This window comes from Eubalaena glacialis, chromosome 9, assembly GCF_028564815.1.
Source record: "Eubalaena glacialis isolate mEubGla1 chromosome 9, mEubGla1.1.hap2.+ XY, whole genome shotgun sequence".
In the NCBI taxonomy this organism is placed as follows: Eukaryota; Metazoa; Chordata; class Mammalia; order Artiodactyla; family Balaenidae; genus Eubalaena; species Eubalaena glacialis.
Window position 1 is genome coordinate 98,256,236 of NC_083724.1, and position 25,332 is coordinate 98,281,567.

Consider the following 25,332-nt stretch of genomic DNA (forward strand, 5'->3'; position numbering starts at 1 on the left):
TAACTGTGACTACGTATCTTTCAGACACTTGGATTTTTCAAAAGCCTCTAGTCTAATTAGAATTTTGGGATTTAGAATTTTGGCCTCAATTCATGGAGGCCAAGAACAGGAAAACTCTGCATTTGGCATCCTTTTCTGGTCCTCACAGAACTCTCCCATGATGTTGGTCTGAAATATCCTGTATTTCAGTTAGCTTATTCATCAGGACACAAGTACAGAACTCAAGGCTGATTTGTTTTCAACCTCTTAAACAAAAACCACAAGATGGAGGTAAGGTGTATTTGATACAATCAGAAATATTTCAAGTATAATTCACACGAAACGTAACTTGGAAAATACAAGTGCTCTGATCCATATATTTTAAAAGGCTTTATGTAAACCTTGTGTCAGAAGATAGCCATTAGTTATGGAAGATGGAGGGCAAAGAGATTATATACGAAAAGTATTTTGAGGGACTATCTTGTGCTTCATTAAAAAAAATGTTCAGGTTAATTATTCGAAGTAATTAGTTAGGAACAAATGAAGAGGAAATCTACAGTAAAAGAAAGCAACCAGAATGATATCCACCAGATAAGATTCTGAATATTCCTTCACTCTGAATTCTTCTTTATCAGCTAAACTTATTTTCTAGATCACTCCAATTTCCACAGGTGAGCCTTGTTCACATTCAGTATCAAAACTAATGATGACACTTATTATTTTGGTTTCACTCTCCTTTTGGCATCTTTATGTTTCTTCCGACAGTCCTAGAAAAACATAAAACCAAAAGCCTTTGTTAAAAATAGAGGTAAATACTTTCCAAGGTGTTTAGTAACTATAAAGTAAAATTTAGGTTATTCAGTGTCAGGGTTGTAGAAGCCATTTTGGAAGTGCTCACTTGGAATGTACAGGGGATATTCAAACTTTTGGCTTTAAGTGTTTACAATGGAAACTGTAATTCAGTCTTTCAAAAGTCTTATGATTTCCTGCTACTTAATAAGCATGGCCAGAACTCGTTCCAGTCACTCAATGAGGCCACTCTTCAGTCTCCTTACTGCACCATGGGTTGATTGAAGTAAACAACTTAAAACTTCTCTTCCAGCACTATAATTCTGAGCATGTAAGTCATGTTCTCAGTTATCTTAAGTTTCATGCCCTCCTATATTTTTACACCAGGCAAATATTAACACAAAGATAACACCATATCTTTTTAATTAATTTGAAGATACAACTACTCACCATACGCAAGCTGTTTGTTCTGGCCTCCCAAGAATTCCTGCTAATATTACTTCCCACTCCTCTCCAGAATAAGTCAGAACCTAAAAGGGGAAAATAAAGAAGGACAAGACAGCTCATTAATATTAAAACAGACAATATTCTAGTGCTGGCATTATCAAGGTCTTCAATTCTAGTTAAGACCATTTCCCCCCCACCCCCGGGCAATTTATGCTAATTTTCAAAAATATTTTGTTTTCTTTACAAAATGAAAATGTAGAACTACTAGGATTTTACTGTTTATAACCATTTACTATTATGTAACTTGGTTTCTGTTTGTGTTAGGCTTAAGAAATGAGTTCATTGGGCCTTCCCTGGTGGCGCAGTGGTTAAGAATCTGCCTGCCAATGCAGCGGACACAGGTTCGAGCCCTGGTCCGGGAAGGTCCCACGTGCCGCGGAGAAACTAAGCCTGTGCACCACAACTACTAAGCCTGTGCTCTAGAGCCCGTGAGCCACAACTACTGAGCTCGGATGCTACTACTGAAGCCCGCGCGCCTAGAGCCAGTGCTCTGCAACAAGGGAAGCCACTGCAATGAGAAGCCCGCGCACCGCAACGAGGAGTAGCCCCTGCTCGCCGCAACTAGAGAGAGCCCACGTGCAGCAACAAAGACCGAATGCAGCCAAAAATAAATAAATAAAATAAATATATTTAAAAAAAAAAAAGAAATGACTTCATCAGCAGCCTCAGAGTTTTCATGTGAACTTTTTTTCTATTTTTTTTACTGAAGTATAGTTAATTCACAATGTTGTGTTAGTTTCAAGTGTACAGCAAAGTGATTCAGTTATACATATATATTCTTTTTCAGATTCTTTTCCATTATAGGTTATTACAAGATATTGAGATAGTTCATGTGAACTTTTTAGGGTACTAAAGACTTAGGAGTTTTGTACGTCTAGTATCTCAGCAAGCCCCTGGAACAAAACAAGCCCTTGTTGAGGATAGTGAACAAGTGAGGGAGGTGGCGAGTGGGAGCTTTCAGTTTTCCAGAGCTTTGCAAGTCAACATGCATCTGTCTAACAGAGGGGGCTAAAGCACATGACATTGCAAAGGATCAGAATTTTTCCCAATCACTTCTTACTTGGACGCATGTTAGTATATCAGAATGCGCTATGGTGAGAGCTGTACTATTACCTGTTCTATACCATTTAATCAAAAAATTGACTTACCATGAAGTCTCTCATCATTCTTAGAGAAAAAGAAAAATCTAGTGGTCTCTTTCTCAGGTAATGATACTTCTCTGAAGTGAGAGAGAAAGAGAGAATTGGCCACTTAATTTCAATATTTAAGAAATGTTTACACTGTAAGTATAAATGAACTATTCCTTAAATATATATGATTTGTGTTTTGCTCATTTTTCTTTCCTGAGTTAAAGTGATACCACCCTTTCTCTATTCAACATTCTTCTCTTCTACCTGAAACTCTGGTAATGAAGACTTACTTAAGTACAAGCTCTATCTTCCCTGTGCCGATTGTTGATATTCTCACCCCACCATTGCTACCCAATTTGCCAGTGTTTCCCATGGGGTAGGAGCCAACGAGCTGAAGCATACTCTTTCCAGATCAGGGACTTCAGTGGCAGGTTTTCTTCCCCATGCACGTCATATCCCCCACCCAGTCTATCCAAATTTCAAGGAAAAGGAAACATGCTCCCAATTACAAAAAGGCTACAGAACTCTCTAAAGGAGCCAAAAAAAAGAAAATTGTCTTGAGAAGCTAAGCTTAGATACTTCTATAACATTTCTAAAGCATGTCTAACTCAGATTTTATGAATTATGAATTATGAAATAAACCTGGACAGAAACACATTACTTACCCAGGGCTGGGCTTTTTGTCATCTGTTTCTTCAGCAACATCTTCCTCTTCTGAACTGCTGTCTTGGAAACGAGGGTCTCCCTGCCAGGCAATCTTCCCAGGTTTCACTGCCTCAACTCTATAGGTCTCTATATCGTCATGACAATGAAAGATGACAGAATTGTAACCTAACGACCGATTATTTGTGGACACACTAATTTGTTTACTTTCACCATGCACACATATTTCTAAATTTCAAATATCTTAATCATTAATTCAAAATATGTAGTATCTTTTTAGATTTTCAAATATTGAGAGAAGCTATTATCATATTTTTGGGCATTGCTAGGGTGATCTGATAAGGAATATAGTAACACTATAAAAACATATACAAACTAAAGGTTTATAAATGAGCAACACAATTTAAAAGAAAAAAAAAATAAGCATGGCACCTGTGCTAGCATGAGAAGCCTAAACTGTAACATGATGCAGTGAAACCAGGTTGCCTTCCTGCTTATTCATAAATGAGAAAAGGAACATATCTTTATATTTTCAATTCCCAAAGCCTCTTTCTAAAACTGCTGAAAAAGCTTCTGCTATAAGATGTGGGTGATCACCTCACAAGTCCTCATAATTTCCTAAGTACACAAAACACATCTCCCAGGTTGCTGAGGTGTCTTAGTACTCATTTCAAGGCCAATTTCTCACACTTGGCTCTCAAAGTTAGAAGAATTAAAGACAGTATCTATATCATATCAACTCTGTTCAACAGTTTAGGACTGACCTTGGTACTCAAATGGACAACACAGGCAAGAGAATGAAGTAAGCAGAGCAATGATATATTGTGTCTTATTTAGAACAATTTTGGAAAAACTACTAGATTGCTATACCTCCTTTCGGAGCACTACAAAGCTGGCATTTAATACTCACCTGCTAAACACATGGATATTACTTTAACTGCTGATCTTTAAAGTAGAGCTTATTGTTAGCTGTGCATGTATTCTCCTGTATAGGTATATCTTGCTTTTTACAATGAACTTCCAGAAAAGCTACACTTCATCTTAAACACTAGGTGAGGAGCAACTTCCTAAGGAATAGGTGTTTTTAACTTTTAGACTATGTAGGACTTCAGAGGTAAACCTCCTGAAATGGAATGCCAAATTGTTTATACTGGTGCTGATACTTTTCTCTAGGTTCTGGCAAATCTCCAAGGATAAAGTTTGAAACAACTGGTGTATTGATGACATAGCTTATTTGTATAGAGCCAGGGTTACCTATTTCTTCCCTTTCCCTACTATATAGCACTGGTTTTCCTGAAGTCATGGCTTCTCCAACTGCATCTAAGATACAAAGCTATTTAAATATATGACTTCTTATACTTCTTTATGACTATTTCTACTCAACATTAGAAGGGATGCTGCACATTATTCTCTGGCTTCCCTTCATATGGCAGCTATCTAGAAGTTTGCTTCCAAATGCAAGAACAATTTCTTACTGTGTTAAACACAGCTCTAGGCACAGTACATTTATGGTCATGTAATGTTGACTGTAATACTGTAATACTGTTTATCTAGATGGAAGAAAGAATCCTTTCTTCAGCTAAGGTTAAATCATTACAGTTACAGTAGATTCAATCAATTAAGTTCAAACCGCTTGAAATGAAAACGTTTAAAAAAAATGTACCTTCCTTTACATTTTTAGTGTATGAATCAAAAAAGGAGAATGTGAACCCGCTGGGCTGTTCATCCCCAGTCATCAGAGCTGTAGGGTCCTGGAGTACTTCGGCTTTCTCTCCATCAGAGTCCTCATTCCAAGGTGTGTTGTCTTCCTTTTCAATGGTATCTTTTGTAGTTTGGAATATTTGTTTTAAATCCGTAGCAATGTTATAATACATTTCTTTAGATACCTCAGGTAGCTTCTCAGCTTCCTCCCTTTTCTTCTTTCGTTTTGCTTTACTGCATTGACATATATAGAGATATGTGCATCACAAAAAAAGTCAATTTTTGGAAAATTTCCAGAAATCAGGAAAGAAAAACACCTTGGATAACTTTAGTCCCATCCTTTCAACAACCAAGAGGATCTACATATAAAACTCATAAAGGCAGAACCTTAACCAAAAAGCTTTTTATAGATAAAACTATTTCAAACAGCTCCAAGTATTAAACAAGAATCATATTCTCCTATCTCTTATCCTCTGAACTACATTTCAGAAGTCACACCTAAGATATTAGCTATGAGTAAGAAAATCACTTAACTGCAATGGGCCTCAGTATCCTCATTTGTAAAATGAACCATGTTAAACCACATGAGTTATAAGACTTTTTCAAATTCTAAAATTCTATGAGTTTTATGACACTGGCATTAAAGGATTTAGTCATAATTCTGTTTTAGAAACGCCTTATAAATGTGCTAAATCTAGTCTGTTTGGGAATGAAATTTTTCTATTACCATCAACCTGCTCTATATTTAGGAATATGTTTTTCTCTTTGATCTTAAACCAGAGTTACATGGCAGTCTCCAATATTGAGTTTTTAGCTAGTAAAAGATTAAAATCCTCTTTTCTATTAGAGTCTACTCTATTTACTAGGCCAAATATTCTAACTATATTACCTAAAATAATAATGTCCTAAATGATCATCTTATTGGTGGAGACTATCTTACAGAGAGAAACTTTTAATACTTCATTAAACCATTGGTTAGAATTTAAGGCAGATACGCCTCCTATGAAACTGAGCTCTATGAAAAATGGTGTTCTTTAGACAGTTCCAAGTGATTATCATTGAACCATGATGTAGTCGTATTAAAAGTGGCCCAAAGGTCCTTTGATACTTCCTTCTTTAAGATGCAGAAGTTAATTCCCCCATCCCTTGAGTGTGGGCTATACTTAATGACCTCTTTTAAGGAACAGAATAAGGCAGATGTGATGGTGTGTGACTACTGAGAGCAGGGTTATAGAATGCACTGTGGCTTTCTCCTTGCTCTCTCCCCTTTCTGGATCACTGACTTTGGGAGAAGCCAGATCCCATGTTGTGAGGGCACTCAAATAGCCAAAAGGAGAGGTCAATAAGGCAAGGAACTGAGGCTTCCTGCCAACAGCCAAGTGTGTGAACCATCTTGCAAGCAGATTGCAAGCTTTCAGAGACTGCAGCCCTAGGTGACATCTTGACTGCAACCTATTGAAAGCCTCTGAGCTAGAACTACCTGGTGAAGTGCCCCCAAATTCCTGACCCACAGAAACTGGGACCTAATAAAAATTTAGTTTCAAGCTGAGTTTTGGGGCAATTTTTTACATAGCAATACCTAACTGATACATATTTTGGTACCTAGAAGTGGGGTACTGCTATAAAAGCCCAAAATGTAGGAGTGACTTTAGAGCCCAGGCAATAGGCAGAAGTTGGAAGGTCAGTGAGGCGGGTGTTAGCAAAAGCCTGAAGAGCCCTGAAGAAACCGTTAGTAGAAACTACACGGCCATTGAGGCTTCAGGTAAAGAATTGCAGAAAAGTGAGGTAAATGCTATTGGAAAACGGAGGAAAGGAGGTCATTGCTACATAGTGGCAGAAGGTTTAGAAATACTGTCACCTTTATTAACTGGGAAGTATAAAATGTACCTAATGAACGGGTGAACTAGCTAAAGCCATGTCCAGGAAACTGCTGAAGATATTTTCTGATTTCTTCTTGCTGCTTACAGTAAAATATGAGCAGAGATAGTGAAACTAAAGGCATAATTTTTTTATAAGGAGTTAGGACCTCATGGTTTTGAAGACTCCTACTCTCTAGAAGGCAAATGACATGAAATTTAAGAAATGTCTTCTAAGCAAAGAACAAATCTAAGACTCTCAGGAAAATATGGTGTAAAGCAAGTATTGGTAAAGCTTGGGTCAGATCCAAGCTGCTGCCTATTTATGTACAGACTGCAAGTTAAGAATAATTTTTATAGTTTGAAATGATTGGAAAAATATAAAAAGATGATTTCATAACATATACAAATTATATGAAATGCAAATTTCAATGTCCTACTAATAGTTTTATTGGAACACAGTCTCCCTTATTTGTTTTATGTATTGTGTATGGCTGCTTTTCTACTACAAAGGCAGAGTGGAGTCACTGCAACAGAGACCATCTGGCCTAATATATTTACTATTGGACTCTGAAGAGAAAACTTTGTAGACCAGTCTAAATATAAAATAAAATCCTTTGTTAAGACCCTAAACATAGCTCAGAAACTTCAATTGTTCGAACAAGAGGGCTTCTGAGGAGTTAAACTCCTTTAAAAGGTATTAACTCTCAGCAGTCTCAGCAGAACCCCACAGTAAAAAAGGCTTATCTTACAGTGATTTGTGGGTGTGACTTTTGTCTAATGGAGTGAACCCCAAGAAGATTCACAGGAAACCCACAAGTATTTTAAGAGAATTATATTAACAGAAACACGACTAGATTGGACTGATAGGTACAGAGACATTTCACAATGAAGAGCCTTTTGGACTCCCACATTTCTACAAGCAAAGCAGGCTGAGAAAATTACTCAGCTGCCAACATGGGCTACCATTCATAAACAAGGAAGGATAAGCCAAAAGGCAGAGGCAAGAACCATGGAGCATTATTCCCAGGCTTTCAGTTCTAATCAAAGAACTCCCAACATTTGCCTGCCTAGATTTCAGAACTACTATGGACCAGTAACTCCTTTGTGCCTCCTGTATTCCTCCAATGAATAGTGTTTACAGTGGTTATCCTATGTTGTCCCACCACTATGTTGGGGGAGGGGCAGATAACTGTCTCTTTAGTTAGCAGGTATTCTGATGAAAAAGAACTGTACTCAAGGTGCTGTACCCAAGAAACTACAACATATAAGCCTCATCTACACCAAATCTAATTTGGATGACAACATCCTAGATTTTGAACTGACACTATAAAAAGGTGAGACTTCTGGGGAGTCTAGAGCAGGGTTGTGCATATTCTGCATATGGTAGGAATATAAAACAATTTTCGACCAGAGGACAGGTTGTGGTAGTTTAAAATATGTCCACAAATTCCTCAATGCCCTCTCTTCAGGAATGAGTGCTTAATCTCCCCTTCCCCTATAAAATTATGGGTTGGACTTAGTGACTTATTTCAAGAAAATTGAATAAGGCAGATGTGTCACTGTATGACTTCTAAGACTATGTCATAAAATATACTGTGGCTTCCTCCTTCTATCTCTCTTTTGGGTCAGTGTTATAAGAACACTTAAGCAGCCTAATGGAGAAGCCAACAAGGTGAGGAACTGGCTAACAGCTATGTGAGTGAGCCATCTTGGAAGTACATCGCGAGGCTTAGTCAGGCCTTCGGAGACTGAAGCCCCAGGCAACATTTTGACTGCAACCTCTCCAGAGACTACCCAGAATCACATTGCAATGTGGAATCCTACATTGCAGGGAATGTTTATGTTAGTTCTACTTTGGTCTGGTATGCAATTCTTTTTAAAAGAAATCTTTAATTTTGGAATAATTTTAGATTTATAGAAAAACTGGAAATGGTGCTCCCAAATAACCTTCACCTAGTTTCCCCTCACAGTAGCATCTTACATAGATACGATATAATTGTCAAAACTAAAAGATTAACACTGGTACACTACTATTAACTAAACACAGACTCTGTTCCCAATTCACCAGTTTCTCCACAAGTGTCTTTTTTGTTCCAGGATCTAATTCAGGATACCACAGTGCCTTTAGTGATTTTAAATAGTAGGAAAATCAAGAAATTAAATCAGGCAAAGTTACTGGTTGCTCCATATATTTGCCATATTTATCAGAATGACAGCATATCTATAAGAAATAGATGCTCCTACCACACTAGAGTAGTGCAGTGGATAGAATGGTTGCCTCCAGAAAGATATGTCCGGGCCATAATTCCTGGAACGTGTGAATATTTCCTTATTTTGAAAAAAAGGTCTTTGTAATAAAGTTAGGGATTTTGCAATGAAGAGATTATCCAGGCATACTCTAAATGGAATCACAAGTGTCCTTATAACAGACACAAAGATGAGAGACAAATAGAAATGAGAAGCCCATGTGAAGATGGAGGCAGAGACTGGAATAATATAGTCACAAGCCAAGGAATACCACAGATTGCTGGCAGTCACCTGAAGCTAAGAGAGAGGCAAGAAATGGAGTTTTTCCCCCCTGAATCTCCAGAGGGAACACAGCTCTTCCAATAATCTGGATTTCAGACTCCTAGCCTCCAGAACTGTGAGAAAAATTTTTGTGGTTTTAAGTCACCAATCTGTTACAGAAGCCACAGGAAACTAATGTAAGTAGAAGACACCTACTAGAGAAGGGGCACATATCATCATTTCTATGCATGAGATTCCTTTGTCAAAAGTAAGACTCTCTCAACCACATCAATAATTCCTCTCTTTCCCCCTTCCCTGTTCTTAAACTAAATACAATGGGGACCAATGGATGTGATATTTGTTACTATCTACTTTTCTCACTGTCTGAAATGAGATTAATTCAAATGAACCTGCTACTAAAAGTAGTAGCTTAATATACCTTTCTTTTGGTTTATCATCTCTTTTTCTTTCGTAAGTGGCATGGTCATGCCTTGTTGGATCGTAACGTATGATGTCCCTATTAAAAAAAGGAGAGTGATAAGTTGGAAGAGACAATTCAGAACATTAATGCAAAAAACTAATAGCAAATTATAATGCAATACCAGGGCAATTCCACCTTTTGAGCAAGAAAAAGCCACATAATATCAAAGAAGTGTATTAGGAGCTCCTTAGAAGCAATCATATTTTAAATTATCTAGTTTTGACTTGTCCTGGATCTTTAAAAATGTTTAATATTATTTTAAACATACTAAAATATATGGATAAAATGATATGCTATTGGGATTTGCATAAAATATTTCAGTGAGGAAAGTAGGGGGAAGTGAGTAAAGGTGTCAAAGAGAAAACTGGTCACATGTTGGTGATTGTAGAAGCTGGGTGATGGTACACAGGGGTTTCATTACACTAGTCTCTCCAGGTTATATGCTGGAAATTTTCCATAGTAAACAGTTACATTTATTAATATCTAAACAGTTGTCCAATTTTTTTACTAATAATAAATACAGAAATAATTTAAGATTAGTTTCTTGAAGTGAATCACTAGGTCAAGGTAAGTATAATTTTAAGGGTCTGATACATGTTGCTAACTGCTCTCCCCAGGAAGTTTAAAATGGCTTCGTTTTATGGCAAAGGAAAAGGGGGCAGAATGGGATGAAACATAAACCATACTTAAATTTCTTAGCAGCTACTGATCCTTTGCTTGTAAAACTGCTTAAGTTGATGTGCAAAACACTCTGCACAACATTCAGGGCTTTCAACTTTTCTGCAGCAAGCTCTTCTTCCTCAGCAGTTTTCTTTTCATTTATTTCTTAGAGGGAAGAGGATAATTAGTAATCTCTTGGCAAACATAACTTGAGAAGTCTCAATAATCAAATATTTATCAAGCACCTAAACATGTGCAAAGCACATTAAGATATGAAGAAGAAAAGTTAAACCTTGTTTTGCTAACCTCCCTATCCCCAAGATCCCCAATGTCATAGTGAATCTAGAAACTGCATGACCAGCAAACAAAATTCCCATTTCTGTTTGTAATTATAAAAATGAAATCTGAATTTAATGGCTTTCAGTGGCAAGTCTAAAAGTTTTTAAGGTAAAGATTGACAAATGTAATAGAGCAAGATACTAATTATAAAACTAAAGTGATTAGAGATTCTTTGATTTTTTAACTTTCTAAAAATTAATCTAAATTACATGTAAATCTAAAAATGAAAGATAGTGAAAGATGCTAATTTTACTGACTATTAATATGATGTTAGTAGACAGTTACTTTAGCCTTTAGATTCAGTAATAAATATTGCAGGAAGAAAGCCTACACACAGGGCACCGTGGAACCCTAGAAGCTTGTTATCCTTAGCTACTAGAAACAGACAAATATCAGAGAACAAAGTTAAACATTTAACAGCTAGTTTGGATTATAGATAGAAATACAAAAGAAGTCTAAGTGAGCCTTAAAGACCTTTTCAAATTACTGCAGGATATAAACAACCAAGTAACAGAAATAAACAGAATAAAATGCTGATTTGAATAAGTTCTCTATAGAGATGACCCGAAAGTGTCTAAGGGTTCAAAAGAGGTAAAGATTATGTTCAATTGGATTAAGAAATGTTTTATAAACCACGTGGAGTCTAAGGTAGGCAAGACAATGTAGATCCCCTGAGGAGGGAGGACAGCATGCCAGGCAAGGGAAGAAATGAACACATACATTGAAATAAGAAAGTGCAAAGAGTTTACATTGCATTAGGTTAAACCATATGAAACTGCTAATATTCAACAATTTTTGACTTCAAAAAATGGTACTTTCAATTTTACCCTAATATTGACCATTAGGAAATAGAACACAATGCTAGAAAGGGCTCAAGGTATTTGTAGACTGGCTGCAAGGTATTTGTAGGCTGCTTACCTGCAGCACAGTCTTTGTGCAACTCACAAAAAATTCAGCCTCAAAAGCTGGGAAGGAAAGAAACAAAAGACAGAGATTCTATGCCTGACTGCCCTAAGAATGGAAGTACCATCAACAGAAACAGAAGGGTCCAGAGCACCTGAGAGAGAGTAAATTCAGTTTGGGATTTGCTGCGTTTTAACATGCGTTCAGGGACGCCTGTGAGAAATATCCATCAGGCATTGAAAAAAGAAAAATTGGGAGCTCAGCAGAACAGTCAGGAGCAAAGATGACCCAGATTTGGAAAATATTCATGTACAAAAGAAGGTTAAAGCCACAGGGACTTAAAGAACCTTTACATATCTAAAGGCAAAGGGAAAATTAGGAACAAAGAATTAAGAAGAAAATAAGGAAGTTATAGTGCAATGGAAGCCAAGGGAAGAGAACAGTTCAAGAAGGATGATCAACAGTGACAAATGCTACAGGCAGGCTGAAGAAGCTTGAGAAGGTGCCACTGCATCTGGTGAACCAGTTAGTATGTGCAGGGAACGCATACTAAAGAGTTGTAAAGAGACAGACAAAAGTGGCAGAAGTTAGAAAGTAAACTCTATGTATAGCTTCTAGGCTATTCCCAAGGTTCTGTCCATTCCTGTTTTCAACATGGAATTTTGATTGAGAAGCTCTGAAACACAATTTGCTGTGGATCCTGGAGAACTTACTCTCTGAACACTTGTTTTCAGAAATGTACAATATACACAATAATCACCTGAAAGAATCAAGAGCATCGTTTCCAGAGGTCGTATTTTCAATAAAAAGCCAACTGCTTCTAAATTAGGTGCAATTTATTTTTTCATTTCAGGTTTAGAACTGAAAAAAGACAGGAGTGGCAACTTGAAAACTGGCAGGGTTGAAGAAAGGGCTTTTTGAACCTATGAGACCTATGTCTGTAGAAAGAGGGAAGAGATAGAAGAAAGGGAAAGTATGAAGATGCACGTAAGAAAGGAGGTTAACAGGAGGTATGAATGAGGAAGATTAAGATGCAGATTAGATTAACTCACGAAGAGGAAAAAAGTAAGGACAGAGTAGTTCTGAGATTGGAAAGGAAAGCAGGGAGTTCACTTGAGGTGGCCATCCTCAAGTGAGGATGGTAGGAGGTACGAGGTAAGGTCTTTTGCAAAGGATAAGAGTAGAAGATCTTGTAGAGAAAGTCTGGAACCACTGGTGTAGAAAACAGTATAGGAAGTAAGAGCAGAATCAGGATGCTTCTGGTAGCATCACTGCTGTTAGATATATTCACATGGGATGAATTTACGTAGAGTGACATTTAATGGTACATTGTTTTTAAAAACCTGCACCCAGCACACACGCTGGAGGGAAGATAAACACTTCCTTTAAGTAAGCCAAGCGCGATGTAACCGTCTTCCACAGCCTCACCAGGACCTGATCTACTGACAGGTAGGGTCCTTGCCTTCTCTCTAATGCCAGGGACAGGATGATGGAAGATGGTATCTTTGGTGGATGCTAACTATTCCTGTCTTTTCTGGCAGCTTCAGGTAATTATAATTTTATAAATAAATTAATATGTACAAACTCAAGAAGTATTGAGTAAGCTAACTATTGGATTACAAGCTCCACAATTCAGTGTCTTGGGGTACAGAGTTTCTCTATGTGTTAAGTGAAGAAGCTAGACTACATGACTTCTCAAGGTCCCCCAGCTCTGACATCAGGACTGTTTGTTTGGACACTAAGGCATTTACCTTCCTGTTCCTCTTCACTATCACTTTCTAGAAATCGGGAGTCCATGCGAAATCTGTCATCAGTGCCAAAGTGAGACTGCAAATCCATGAGCTATAAGACAAAACACAAAGACAACTGACAGCCATATTCCCAAGAAATAACTTATAAACAAGACCTTCCAAGTATACCTCCATGCCATGAAATTCACTACATTAATGTTTGCATAACCTCACCTACCCATGAACCAATCAGAGAGGGTCATGGAGGACTCACTATCAAAATAAACACCTTAACACTGGAGTGTGGGTCAAGGTCTGCCTGCACTAACATAGATTTAAGGACTATGTCGAAAAATAAGGACATGTTGCAAGTTTTATTATTTTCAGTCTTCACTAACCTTCTGTCCAGCTCTGCCCTCAAACTGAGGTTTAATTCTGAACCTGTTACTGTCATCTTCGGAACCAGATTCCTCATCATCGCTGCTGTCAAAGAGCTTCCCAGAGGCTCCACCCATGGCTTCCTGTTACATAGGTAAAGATAGAAACGTTTATTAATAACCAAGACAGTATTTCCTTCATTATGTAATCTTCCTCCTCACATGTATGGAACAACAACCCAGATGCATCTCCCAGGAAAGACTGGATGGTGGTTAGAATGGAAACTTCTGACTCAGTGATATCTACTTGGCCCCTTGGGTCACTAAATCCAGAGGCTCCTAATGCAGCCTGGAATGGGGGGAGTTATTAAATGTGTGAACACTTTCTGCAGGGTTTCAATAATATTGATGTCACTTTGCAGATGATGTGGACAGATTTATGTAGGAGAAAATCTCTAAGGCCCCTGTGGTATCCATGCGTGATGGTCAGGGGAGCCCTGGGTTTCACTATGGCTCCCAGAGGATTTTATGTTGAGCCCAGCAGTTGTGTGCAAGTCTTGGTATGCAACACGCAGAAATGGATCTGCAAAAGTATAGGAATGCCGACATGGACATCCTAAATTTCTTACTTTTACTGGTTCCTCTCCTGGATGGTTTTGCTCCTGAGTGGATGTCTCCTCTGTTTCACTTTCACTGTTGGAACCAAAGATGATGTGTGTTGGCTTGTCCTCTGAATAACCATCCTAGAGTGGGCATCAAAAGCATTACCCTTAAGACAACCCCTCATCTCCTTCCCCTAGCAAGTCTATTTCTGACCCTATTTTCTTATATAGTGAATGATGCCATCATCCCAAGATAGAAACTTCTCTTTCTCTCCATTTCCAGTTTATCACCAAGTCCCATCAGTTGGACCTTCTTGCTATTTTAAAAATATATTCCCACTGTCACTGCCTTGGTTCTGGCTCAAGACCTCCCAAAGGCTGTCTGTCCCATTTGATTTGTTGTTCTCATCATGTCCTGAACCATCTTTCCCAAACAGAAGTTGGCAAACTTTTTCTGTCAAGGGCCAGCGAGTAAATATTTTAGGCTTTGCAAGCCACATATAGTTTTGGTTCTGTATTCTTCCTCTTTTTTAAACCCTTTAAAAATGTAGAAACCATTCTTAGCTTGGAGGCTCTTCCAAAATAGGCCATGGGCTAGTGGCTTGTGAGCTCTAGTTTGCCAACTCCTGTTCCAATATATACACAACTAATCTCCATTCCCTTGCTTCAAGTTCTTTAGTCTTTTCACAGCCTTGAGAATAAAGTCCAATCCCTGTAGCCTCTTCACACCTCACCCCTACTTATCTCTCTCATCTCATTTCTCACCATCTTGTACTCTATACATTTAATCACACTGATTGCAAATATTCAGTTTTGTACAAACTATTCCTTTATCTTGGAATGCCTTTCCTCTCTCTTCGTACCCTTTTACCTCTGCCAGACCAATTCCCACTGATCCTTTCACACTAGAATCAGTTCAGCTGAAGAAGCACTGGCTCCCCACCCCACTCCCCCCCACCACTGCCAACAAATTGGTATGCCTCCAGTGTGCTGTCAGAGCACACAGGCGTACTTCTTTCTCATCCCATGGAACTGAACTGTGACCTTCTGTCCACCACACTGTAAGCCAATACCGACCACCTAACAGTGATCCTCTCTGTAAATCTAGCACTTGCTGTGAAGGCCTGGAATTTCACAGGTAGTTAACAATTGTTGAAAGAATGAATAAAGACTCATTACAGTAAATCTTGGTAAGATATGAATCACTTGGCAAGTGATTTATATGTAAATTCAGACATATTAGGACATATCACTTAACTATATCAGTTACAGCTTCTAAAGAGATATCCGGATCTACTAAAGATACAAGGACACAAAACACAAACATTCAACTCTAAAGGAGCCGCCTACCTTCGTGGGAAAGAAAGGTTGGACTTGGAAACGAGTTCTTGTTAAATTCCTAGACTGAAAATATACTCACCAAATTTGCCAGAGCACTGTGAACCAACTTCTTTTGTACTTCTTTTGCTTTCTGCCTTGCCTCTAAGGCTGCCAAACGCTTCTGATTATCTTCAGCGTGCTTATCCTTAGCATTAACATCTGATGAACTATTAACAGAAAGTGGGAAGTCAGTTTTGCTTCCCTGAGGGTCTCTCCTGGAGGAGACCTCTGGTGATTTCTCAGGGGCCTCGCGGCTGCACAGATCAGGCCTCTTTTTGGAGCTCTCTCCTGACTTTCCAGTCATGTGGCAACAGTCTTCATCAAAGCCTCTCCTGGGAGTCTTGGCACCAAGACTCAAAGATTTCTTATCTTTTAGTGGCAACAGACTAGAAATAGGATTTCCATTTCCCTTTTCTGAACTGCTAGGGAATACCACCTTGTGAGCCTGGCTCTCAAAAGTAGACTGTCTCTTTTGAGGCTGAATTTGGTTTGAGTCATTTGCCTTCTTTGCATGTTGGAAAAGAGTCAGTTTACTTGATGGGCCATTAGCGTACAAGGACCATTTTTTCATGGACATGTTCCTGGGATCCTCAAGTTTCAAGGATTTATGATCTTCATTAATATTGTTAGAGGCAACACTCTCTTTCAAGGATTTTTTCACTGATTGCTTTCCATAGAGACAGCCTACTCCCTTGAAAGCCTGGAATTTTGGCTTTAAGGTATTTTCCTTTGGTTCCTGTTTTCCATGTGTGTTCTCTTTTCCTTCTAAAAGGGAAGCCACAATCTCCTCAGGATGAATACACTGTTGGCCTTTGTGGAGGCCACCTGGAGTTCTGTGGCTCTTGGAGGCCCTGTCAGACTTGGCAGTGGTTTTCCGGCCATTGTTCTCAGTATCCTCTTTTGGCGCCTCCTGGTTACTGCCAGCCAACTGTTCCAAATCAGCTAAAGTGAGATTCATATGGAGACAGTTTTTCATCATGGTGTTATACTCCTTATCTCCTTCAGACTCGGTTGATTCTGATACAGAATCAGCATCTTCACTGCTACTGGACTCAATCGGAGATTCACAACTAAGAGGCTTAATTCTGTGACTGAGGGCTATCTCTTTGTTTTTTCTTTTTTGTACTTTAATACAATCAACAGAAAGATCACATTTTTTTCTATTTTTCAAATAAGTTTTCTTGTGCATAGACTTTTCTGTTTGTGAAAATTCTACACTGTTTTTGATCTTATCAGAATTTTTTTTCATTGCAATGATTTCATCTGTATCTCCTGAATCAGAGTCACAATCATTTCCCCTAACATTATCTTCACTACTGAGGCAAAAGACATTATTTTTGATGCCTAAACCTGTTGAAGTATGAAATTTGTGAAAATGTGATTTAAAATCATCTCTTACTACTTCAAAGGGGTCATTTTCAGATCCATTTATTGAGGACCATGTAGTTTTCTCTAGGTTTTCCTCTCTTGCAATCATTAGTCTTAATTCATCTTCAGAATCAATATCATCATCAGACATGCTATTTCTCTTTTTGGTAGTTTCTAAGTCAGACGTCTGAAAAAATACATTTTTAAGTTTCTGACTATCAGAATCAGGTACACAGGGTGATTTAGGAGTAATGGAATTATGAGGTGTATTTTGTGCAGCCTGTTGTTGTATTAAATGTGGACTCTCCATTATGCTACTAGGTTTTGGTCTCAAAGCCAGAGATGCAGTGGAACCCTCATTCTTCTGCACTTTTATTATCTTCTTGGCAGGGCTGTGAAAGTCAGAGAATTCTCCTCGTCGTTTCTTACTCACAGGATCATTCCCTCCTTCCAATTCCCAAGTGAGGCTGGATATAGGGATAGCATTTGTGAAATCCTCCCCTATTTTCTTTAGGTTGTGGCAGTATTTTGAGGGATCATACTTTATGATGTCACCAACAGTCAAGGAAAAAAACAAAGGCAATAGGTTTTAGAAAAACCTATCAAACTGGTAAAGCAAAAAGAATACTGTTTAATCTTGAGCAAGTCATTGACTCATCTTACCCTCAGTTTCCTATCAAACAAAATAAGGACTTCATTAGGTGACTCAGGGTCTTTGGAACTGACATGTCCATGGCATGTCCAGAGTGAAAACCAAGAACCATCACTATTAATTGGCAGAAATTACTTGGGCTGCATGTGTATATCACAGCAAACCGATTCAGATTATATTCTAGGTACAAGAGGCCACAAGACTTTTCTGTAAATCTGAGAAGTCTATCCACTGAGCTAATACCATAAAGCAGAGTACAGAGAGGAACCCAGAGGGGACACAGCTAGATACTAAGTGTTGGTATCTCAAACCTGAGACTCAAAGATTCTCAAACTTTTTGGCCATTCCTGTCTTCTCAAAGCTGGCTCATCCTAGATCTGAATCTCTTAGCTCAATGACATCCATTTCACATTTTACTCACTCTCTGCATTTTGTAGGTCTTTCTTAGAAGGCTAATAATTCTTTACCAGGTCTTTGTTGCTGACATTGTCCAGAAAGATTCTAGTTAATGTCACTGTGCTGTAGTGACAGCTGGCATTTGCTGATTTCCTAAAACATATGAATAGACAAGTATAAGTTGCTTTAATCTATCACTACTGAAAAGTCCCTTTGTTCATTCAGTAACTACTGAATACATGGACAATTATATGTGAGTTGTGCCAAACAGTGTCTATTGTCTCTTGGCTTTACACTGTCCTTCCAAATCCTCCTCTTTGCTGTCAGTGGTACCATTGGTCGGAAGCTGGAAGGTGAAGAAGAAAGAAATATTTCCCTGACTTTAGTGCCACTGGCAGGGACAGCAGAACCAGCAGCTGTGGCCAGGGCTCCAGGGTCCTCAATAGCCGTGAACAGTGAGGACACACCTCTGTTCGAAATACCTGAAATTGCTTCTGCTTCCCATGACACACAGGGTTAGAGCTAAAAGAATACAAAAAACACCCTCTGCCCAGAAGTCCATGACACTAGGAATTCAAGGTCTTAGACAATCTGACCTCATTTCCTCAGGGAAACGGGCATCTGAATTTGCTCATACTGGGTTCCATACTATTTCCCCATCCACCATTCTTCTGCCTGTCTACACATTTCTACCTACTATTTTCCTCTCTCCTAGACTCCTTCTTATCTCTTTTCAATTAATGTGAAACTTATCCCACTTCCTCTAAAGCCTTGTTTAATGATTGTGCTGTGTTCCCTTGTCCTTCTTTAGCTCCTTTGGCAATGGCTTTGAATCCATGTCAAACAAGAAGAATGAGGTATAAATTAGTAAGTCAACGTGCTTCTTTAACAATCATCATTTGTATCACTTGCATAAAACCTCATTACATTCTCTCATTGTCCTCTAATTGTTTCATACATGTAGGTAGGTGGGTCTTACCTTACTTAGAAATTGGGAACATAAAAACTGTTACACAAACATCTAAAGATTTACTGACAGAGGCAGTGAAATTCTAAAGGTATGAAGTAAACTTTTGCAAATATCCACATTGTAGTAAACAATAATTTCTCTGAAAGGCCAATTGCTAAGGATATTTTACGTTTATGTTGATTCTTTAGGTGAAGGACAGGTAAGACTCTTCCAAATTTACTCACAACCCAATTCTAAAAGAAAAAAAAAAAAGAGTATATTTACTATACTTGTCACAAACGGAAAAGATTAACCACACTGCATAAATAACACTTAAAAATATTTGAACTCATAGTGGACCACGATTACTGTTGGGTTTAGTTTTCTGATAATGAAACACGAGTGCTCAAAAAAGTGTATGAGGAAAGGAAAAAGAAAGAAGGAAAATTGGGGCAGTTATTGATCCCATATAAACCATGTAGGATGCTACACAAATAACAGCCATTAAAAAGGCAAACGTGGGACCTGCCTGCACTCCTCACCACCTATGCCCCCTGGGAGACCTGCCTCCACTTGGGTTTTGATTTCTCTTTCTAAAATGGGGGAAAACTGTGCTTTCCCAAGAGTTGTAAATGCATTTGAAGACCATAAAGCACTATCTATGTTAACTGCTTCAAAGCAAGAGAAAAAAGCAATTGCTTTAAAACATGATGCTCATGGTCACCTGGTCTCAGGAATTGGTTCCTGAGCTACTCAGGCTACCAGAGGAGACTCACTTTGTGCCCTGGTACTTCTGTCCCTGGCACAGCTTTCACATGGAAATCCACCACTCCCATCTTTTCTAACAAGTTGGTGTTGCTTGTTGTTGATTTTCCTTTCTTTGCTTTTGCTTCTTTTCTCTCCTGGGCCAATCTGAATCAAACAGAAAATATAAATAAGAGTTAAAATAACCAACCACACTATTAACAGTGCTTCTGTTTTGTTTTTTAATACTGTAAAGCTGTTTGACTTTATAGAGATCATTTAGGGTCTCTCAGTTTTTCCCTTTCAACTTATGTACTTTTGGCATTTTATCTATCCTTAATCCTTTCACTCTTCCTTATGAGGAAGAGGTGTCTTTCAGAGCCTAATATGCTAAGTCTTGAATATTTCTACTCTCACAACAAAGAGAATGCAGAACGCCAACTCAACCTTCCAATTCAAACTCCTCCACCTTATACAGGCCTGGTCAACTGTGCTGACCAATTCTCATTGGCCTCTTTGCCTCTGGTCTGTCTCCCTTACATTCCAACTTCCAAGATTCATGCTCCCCAGGCACAACTGCATAGACACTCCAAGGCAGCAGCACTGTATGCTCACCTGCTCAGGACTAGGGCCCCAGTTCCTGCATATAACAGGCAGCAAAGTGCTGCTGAATGAAAATCTCATCACTACCCTGTTCACAGAGGCCCCCAGCTGAAGAACAAAATCAAATCCTCACCTTTGTCACCAGAGCACTCCCTCAAAACTTGGTTTAGACCTTATTTTTCCTTGTGCCATTTCTTTGGCCCACAACAATCTTAAAACGCTCTTGGTCACTCCATCTGTACATTCCTAAAATATCTCCTATTTTGGAAGCACCCAATCTCATACAATCTTTTCTCCCTAAGAATACGTTTAGGATCTTAAAATGCTTTAATAGTTTTTACATTGCCTTGTTCTTAAATCACATGCATAATTAATCTTATGCCTCTCATACAGGGATTTCCTATTATCTTTATGTTTTTGTATGACACTTTCATTAACAGCCTAAAGTCAACTTAAGCAATTTGGTACTGTCTATTAAAATTTTAAATGTGCATAACTATATGACATAGCAACTCCTTTTGTTGACATAAACCCCAGAGGGACCATCCTCAAGAGTTCTCTTATCAAGAGGAAGTGGAAATGTTCTAAATGTCCATGAGTGGGGGATGACTAACTACACTGTGGCACAGCCATTTTCTAAAATAGTACTAAACAGTCATTACAAGAAGGGGGAAGACCTACATCATCACAAAAGGTTGTGTTTAAAAAGCTGAAATAAGTATATATTTTTATGGGTTAAAATATATGTATATATGAGCATTACATTATCTTCTTTGGTGGGGTCTGGGGTCACAGGGAGTCACAGTTAAGAAGGATTTTAGCTCTACTTGTAATGCATATATTTGCTAAAATATTACAATATAAAATAAAATATATATTATAAAATATAATATATTATATTTATATTTTATTTATATATATATTTTATTTATTTATATTATATTTATAATATAAAATATTACAATATAAAAAACATTGGGTCAAATCATGTAGAGCAAATCTTACCTGTGCAAAAAACTTTCCTTTGCTAGCTGAATTTGTAGTGTTCCACCTTTCCATTTTGTTTTATTTAAAACAGACATACCTATAAAGCAAAGAATTAGTACCCAAGTATATGGCAATGCAAAAATATATTGCAGCATGTGCTTTTACTAATTAGTTAGTACCAAAAAAAGAAAACCTGCTTACCACAAAGACACAGAGGAAATAGAATAAAGAAAATGACACCTGGAAGGAGAAGGCTTAGGTCCCATTCTCATCTTGACCACTTATTAGATCCTTACACTCCCTACCTCCCCGTGTAATTGAAAGATTTGAATGAGGCAAATGTGTAAACCATAAAGCAAAATTTGTCATTTGTTTATAAAGTAATGTCAGGAATCTGTGGCAAATGGCTGGTATTTATTTAACATTTCATTGTTATTTCCCACACTAAAACTATAAAACATTAATGTAATTTTCTTAGAGTGAATCAGAGGACACTGGAATCCTGCAGCACCTCACTTTTATTTATCACCTCATACTAATTATCACTGTGAAACTTGCAAACATATTAGCTGCAAGTAACTAAACTGTGTTTAAACTACTGTGCCCTAGTAGTTGATTTTTCTCAACATCTGCTATCAGCTTCCTTAATAATTACCACTAACAGAAATTTCTATGAGGTAGGTACTATGCTAAGTACAAAGGTATTATTCAACTTAATCTTCACAGTAATATTATGAGATAAGCAGTATCTTGGTCATACATCAGATAAGCAAACCAGGTCTTCTAGTTTAAATAAGCTGCTAGGTCACACAGCAGAACTGATGTGTTCTTAACTGCAACATATTTGTCATATCTATTTCCTATCTGAACGAATCAATTTTTTGAAAATGAAATTACAAAAGGCCAATGGCCCTCTTTCTCTATTAGCATGTTTCCTACTCAGTGTCTTTTGACTTTTCAGTCTCCAAATAATTAGAATGCATTACTACATCAGTGGCAGTATGAATTATCTCCCCCTCTTTATTCATTGAAGGTCACAGGTGGCCCTCAGCTTTACTAAACTTATCGATGGAGATTTCACAATTTCAAGGATATGATCTTATAAGGGCATATTCTAAAATCCTCTCCTAACAGCATTTAATAACAAGAATTAGTTGCCTGAGAAATGAACACACTGGGGAGGTGGGTATTTCATAATATCCAGTGGGATATGTGTAACAGGCAGTTTCTATTAAAGTGTGGTCCCTTGTCCAAAATATCTGAGAATGCCATTTTTGAGCAAACTCACTGGCAATGTGCTACCGTAGGTCATTCATTATGGAATGAACCTAAACCTCCTGAATTGTAGGATATGGAAATTCTCTTGATCGTGGTTGTCCCTCAGGATGAGTTAAAGGTGGATGTTTAGATTTAGAACGAAAGTTATTCCAAATTACATGGTGACATGGACTGGTAAATAGTATAGAAAACATTCATTACATTTTTTCAGGTCTGCTTCTGCTACTCTGATGTTGACATATGCAAAGACTTTCTGTGGGTTTCCTAAAAAAAAAAAAAAAAAAAATTTAAATTCTTACCCAGAGAACAATGTAAAAATTATTAAGTTTCTAAATTTAAAAAAGAGCTCTTAGAAACTTACTCTTTCAAAGGAAAACCTTGTTTATTTATCATTGGATACAAAGATTGCATTTTTTTAAAGCATGATTATCTAAATATTCCAAAAGAAAATACGTAAGAGAAAAATGTCAAGTACTCAGTTAAGGAAACACTTTGCATGTTTGTATGTTAGTGATATTCTACTTAACAGGACCCTACTAATTATTAGAATTTTAGCTCTGAAAACTGAAAGCTACATGTTTCAGAAATTGGATGTTTGGGAATTCCCTGGCAGTCCAGTGGTTAGGACTCCGCGCTTTCACTGCTGAGGGTCTGGGTTCAATCCCTGGTTGGAGAACTAAGATCCCAGCAAGCCATGCGGCCAAAAAAAACCCCACAAAAACAAAAACCGGATGTTTGGGAATTTAGAAATTTTTGATTTCAGAAACGTAATTCTGGGCAAGTTCCAGGTCACACATAACACCTCCAGAGCATAGGAGGGGGAGGGATGGGGGGTGGGGGGTTAGTACAACAGTATCATGTAATGAGATACATATCACTTTCAGTGTTCAGGGCTAACATTCATCTCTTGGGTTCCTTTATTTTGTGATACTTGACTTCAGTTATATTTGCCTTTAACTACCCATGAAGAACTATAAATTTACCTTGGTCATCTTTCCGAGTGATGATTTCCACATCAGAAACTTCTCCAAATCTGCTGAACTGATTTTGTAGGTCTGCCTCAGAAATATTCTGGCCAAGGCCACCCACAAAAAGGCGCTTCGTTTCTCTGTTGGCTTTCATCAAGGCTGGGCATACACTCAAGTATTTCTAGTGGAAAAAATAATTACCTACAGAGAAGAGCTCTTTCCCTTAAATCTTCTCAAATCTAAACAAAACAAAACAAAACAAACAAAAACCCTCAACTCCTTTCCCTGAACCTTCTATGCCGAACTGGTTGCCTGGAGCTGTGTTTCACTTCCTATTGTATTGCTCCAAATTTTATCTCTGGAGACTCTGTTCAAGGCCTACATCCACATTCTTCATGAATGCATTTTGGAACAGCACCTCTACACACAGACACAGGTACAGGCACATACTTTCCCTCTAAATGACCACAATATTACACTCTACTCCTCCCGATTTTACTTATTTGTATTGTTAGGTGTTTTCCCTTTATTCATTCACTTTAACAAACGCTGACAGAAATGGGATGGGACAGGTTAGCACACGAAAATATAAAAAGCTCTCAATCCTCAAGCTCCTCACAGTCACATAAGAAGTAAGGAAATGCTGCAATTGCAATATTATGTCACAACAGAAATATCTACAAAGTGCTGTTCAGGCATAGAAAGAGCAACTGATATAGCTAACACAGACTTTTTAAAAAACACTATGTGCCAGCGTTCTACAAAATAGTTTGCAGGCATCTTTTTTCAGAGTAGCAGGAGAGGTTAAGTCACTTTCCCAATGCCATTCAGAATTAGCGGTGAAGCCAAGATTATAACCCAAATCTAATTTCAGAACCTGTAATTCTTTATACTAGGGAGATTGCTGGATAGAAGGGACTCAGGAAAACTCTTCCAGAGGTACTGAGATTTGAGGCTTTTCATGAGATCTCTAATCTCGTTTAGCACCCGGCTGGCGCTCAGCTCCCAGACTCCTCCCACGCGCGACCCCACAACAGCGCCAAAAGCCCTGAGCATCGCTCCTGATCTAGGCGTGAGCCACGGCCTACATCTTCCTGGTAGCTTCCTCCGCCCCCAACCTACCCACCCTAGCCTTCTTCCTCTGAGAAGACTCAAAGACGAGAAAGGAGAAGGTAGGCCAATTGGCCTCGGCACATCCCATGCCACAAACCCACTCCTCACCACTTCGTTTTTTACATCCCGCGCAGTTTAGGGCCGTAACTTCTAGTCACGTGTCCCAACAAGTGTCGCCTCTCTTCCTTCCTACTGGATTTCCAACCCAGCATCCTAAGGTTCCACTACCACGCACAGTTCCCCAGTGCTCTTTATTTCGTTTCCAGGCTTCTGGGCGACCGCGATGCCTCCGTCCCCTGCCTCAACATACGCGAAAGACCCCAAACTAAAATTCCCTAATTCATACTGAAGAGGGTTATCACCTTGTGTTCTCCTGGATATGGTCGGCGGAAGTGAGGGAGGAGAAGAAAAATAAAGAGACTCCCCCCCTTCAAGTGCTCCCGGAACCTCCTCTTCTGTGACTTGCTCGTCCTGGTTGCTCCAAGGCGCCACCAAGTCGGGGTGGGTAGGTATGCCCTCGGGCTTTGGGTTCGAGGGAGTCAACTCTCTTGAAGCGTAGGGACTGCTGGGGGACAGCTGTGGAAAAGTAAGCAGGGATGGCAACGAGCCTGGGATGCTTGCGAGCGCGGGTTATAAGCGCGGGAATCGCGCGTCATTCCCCCGCCT

The 25,332-nt window shown here is 38.6% G+C and overlaps 1 protein-coding gene across 6 annotated transcripts; it reads right to left on the reverse strand.

Moving 5' to 3' along the window:
- Positions 1-374: 374 nt before the first annotated feature.
- Positions 375-25,272, reverse strand: NOL8 (nucleolar protein 8). Of its 6 annotated transcripts, none has more exons than XM_061200611.1 (17): positions 25,029-25,272; positions 23,569-23,734; positions 22,787-22,849; positions 21,326-21,404; positions 19,750-19,885; positions 19,157-19,227; positions 15,649-17,524; positions 14,256-14,369; positions 13,648-13,770; positions 13,271-13,361; positions 10,304-10,442; positions 9,576-9,653; positions 4,732-5,003; positions 3,071-3,197; positions 2,424-2,494; positions 1,219-1,298; positions 375-746 (listed from the first exon to the last, which is right to left on the reverse strand). In XM_061200611.1, the coding sequence occupies exons 2-17, from the start codon at positions 23,705-23,707 to the stop codon at positions 696-698; spliced, it is 3,510 nt and encodes a 1,169-aa protein (XP_061056594.1). In that variant the 5' UTR covers positions 23,708-23,734; positions 25,029-25,272; the 3' UTR covers positions 375-695. The 6 variants fall into 6 exon arrangements, with proteins under 6 accessions (XP_061056594.1, XP_061056592.1, XP_061056591.1 ...); XM_061200609.1 differs by having other exon boundaries at positions 23,569-23,792; XM_061200608.1 differs by lacking the exon at positions 25,029-25,272 and adding an exon at positions 24,775-24,853.
- Between the last annotated feature and the right edge of the window lie 60 nt (positions 25,273-25,332).

Coding starts and splice junctions, on each gene's coding strand:
- NOL8 (XM_061200607.1), bottom strand. CDS start 24,754: ATGGGATGTGCCGAGGCCAATTGGCCTACCTTCTCCTTTCTCGTCTTT. Junction 23,735..24,679: donor CTCAGAGGAAGAAGGCTAGG/GTGGGTAGGTTG, acceptor TTTTTCCACTAG/AAATACTTGAGTGTATGCCC. Junction 5,004..9,575: donor GATGATAAACCAAAAGAAAG/GTATATTAAGCT, acceptor ATGTCAATGCAG/TAAAGCAAAACGAAAGAAGA.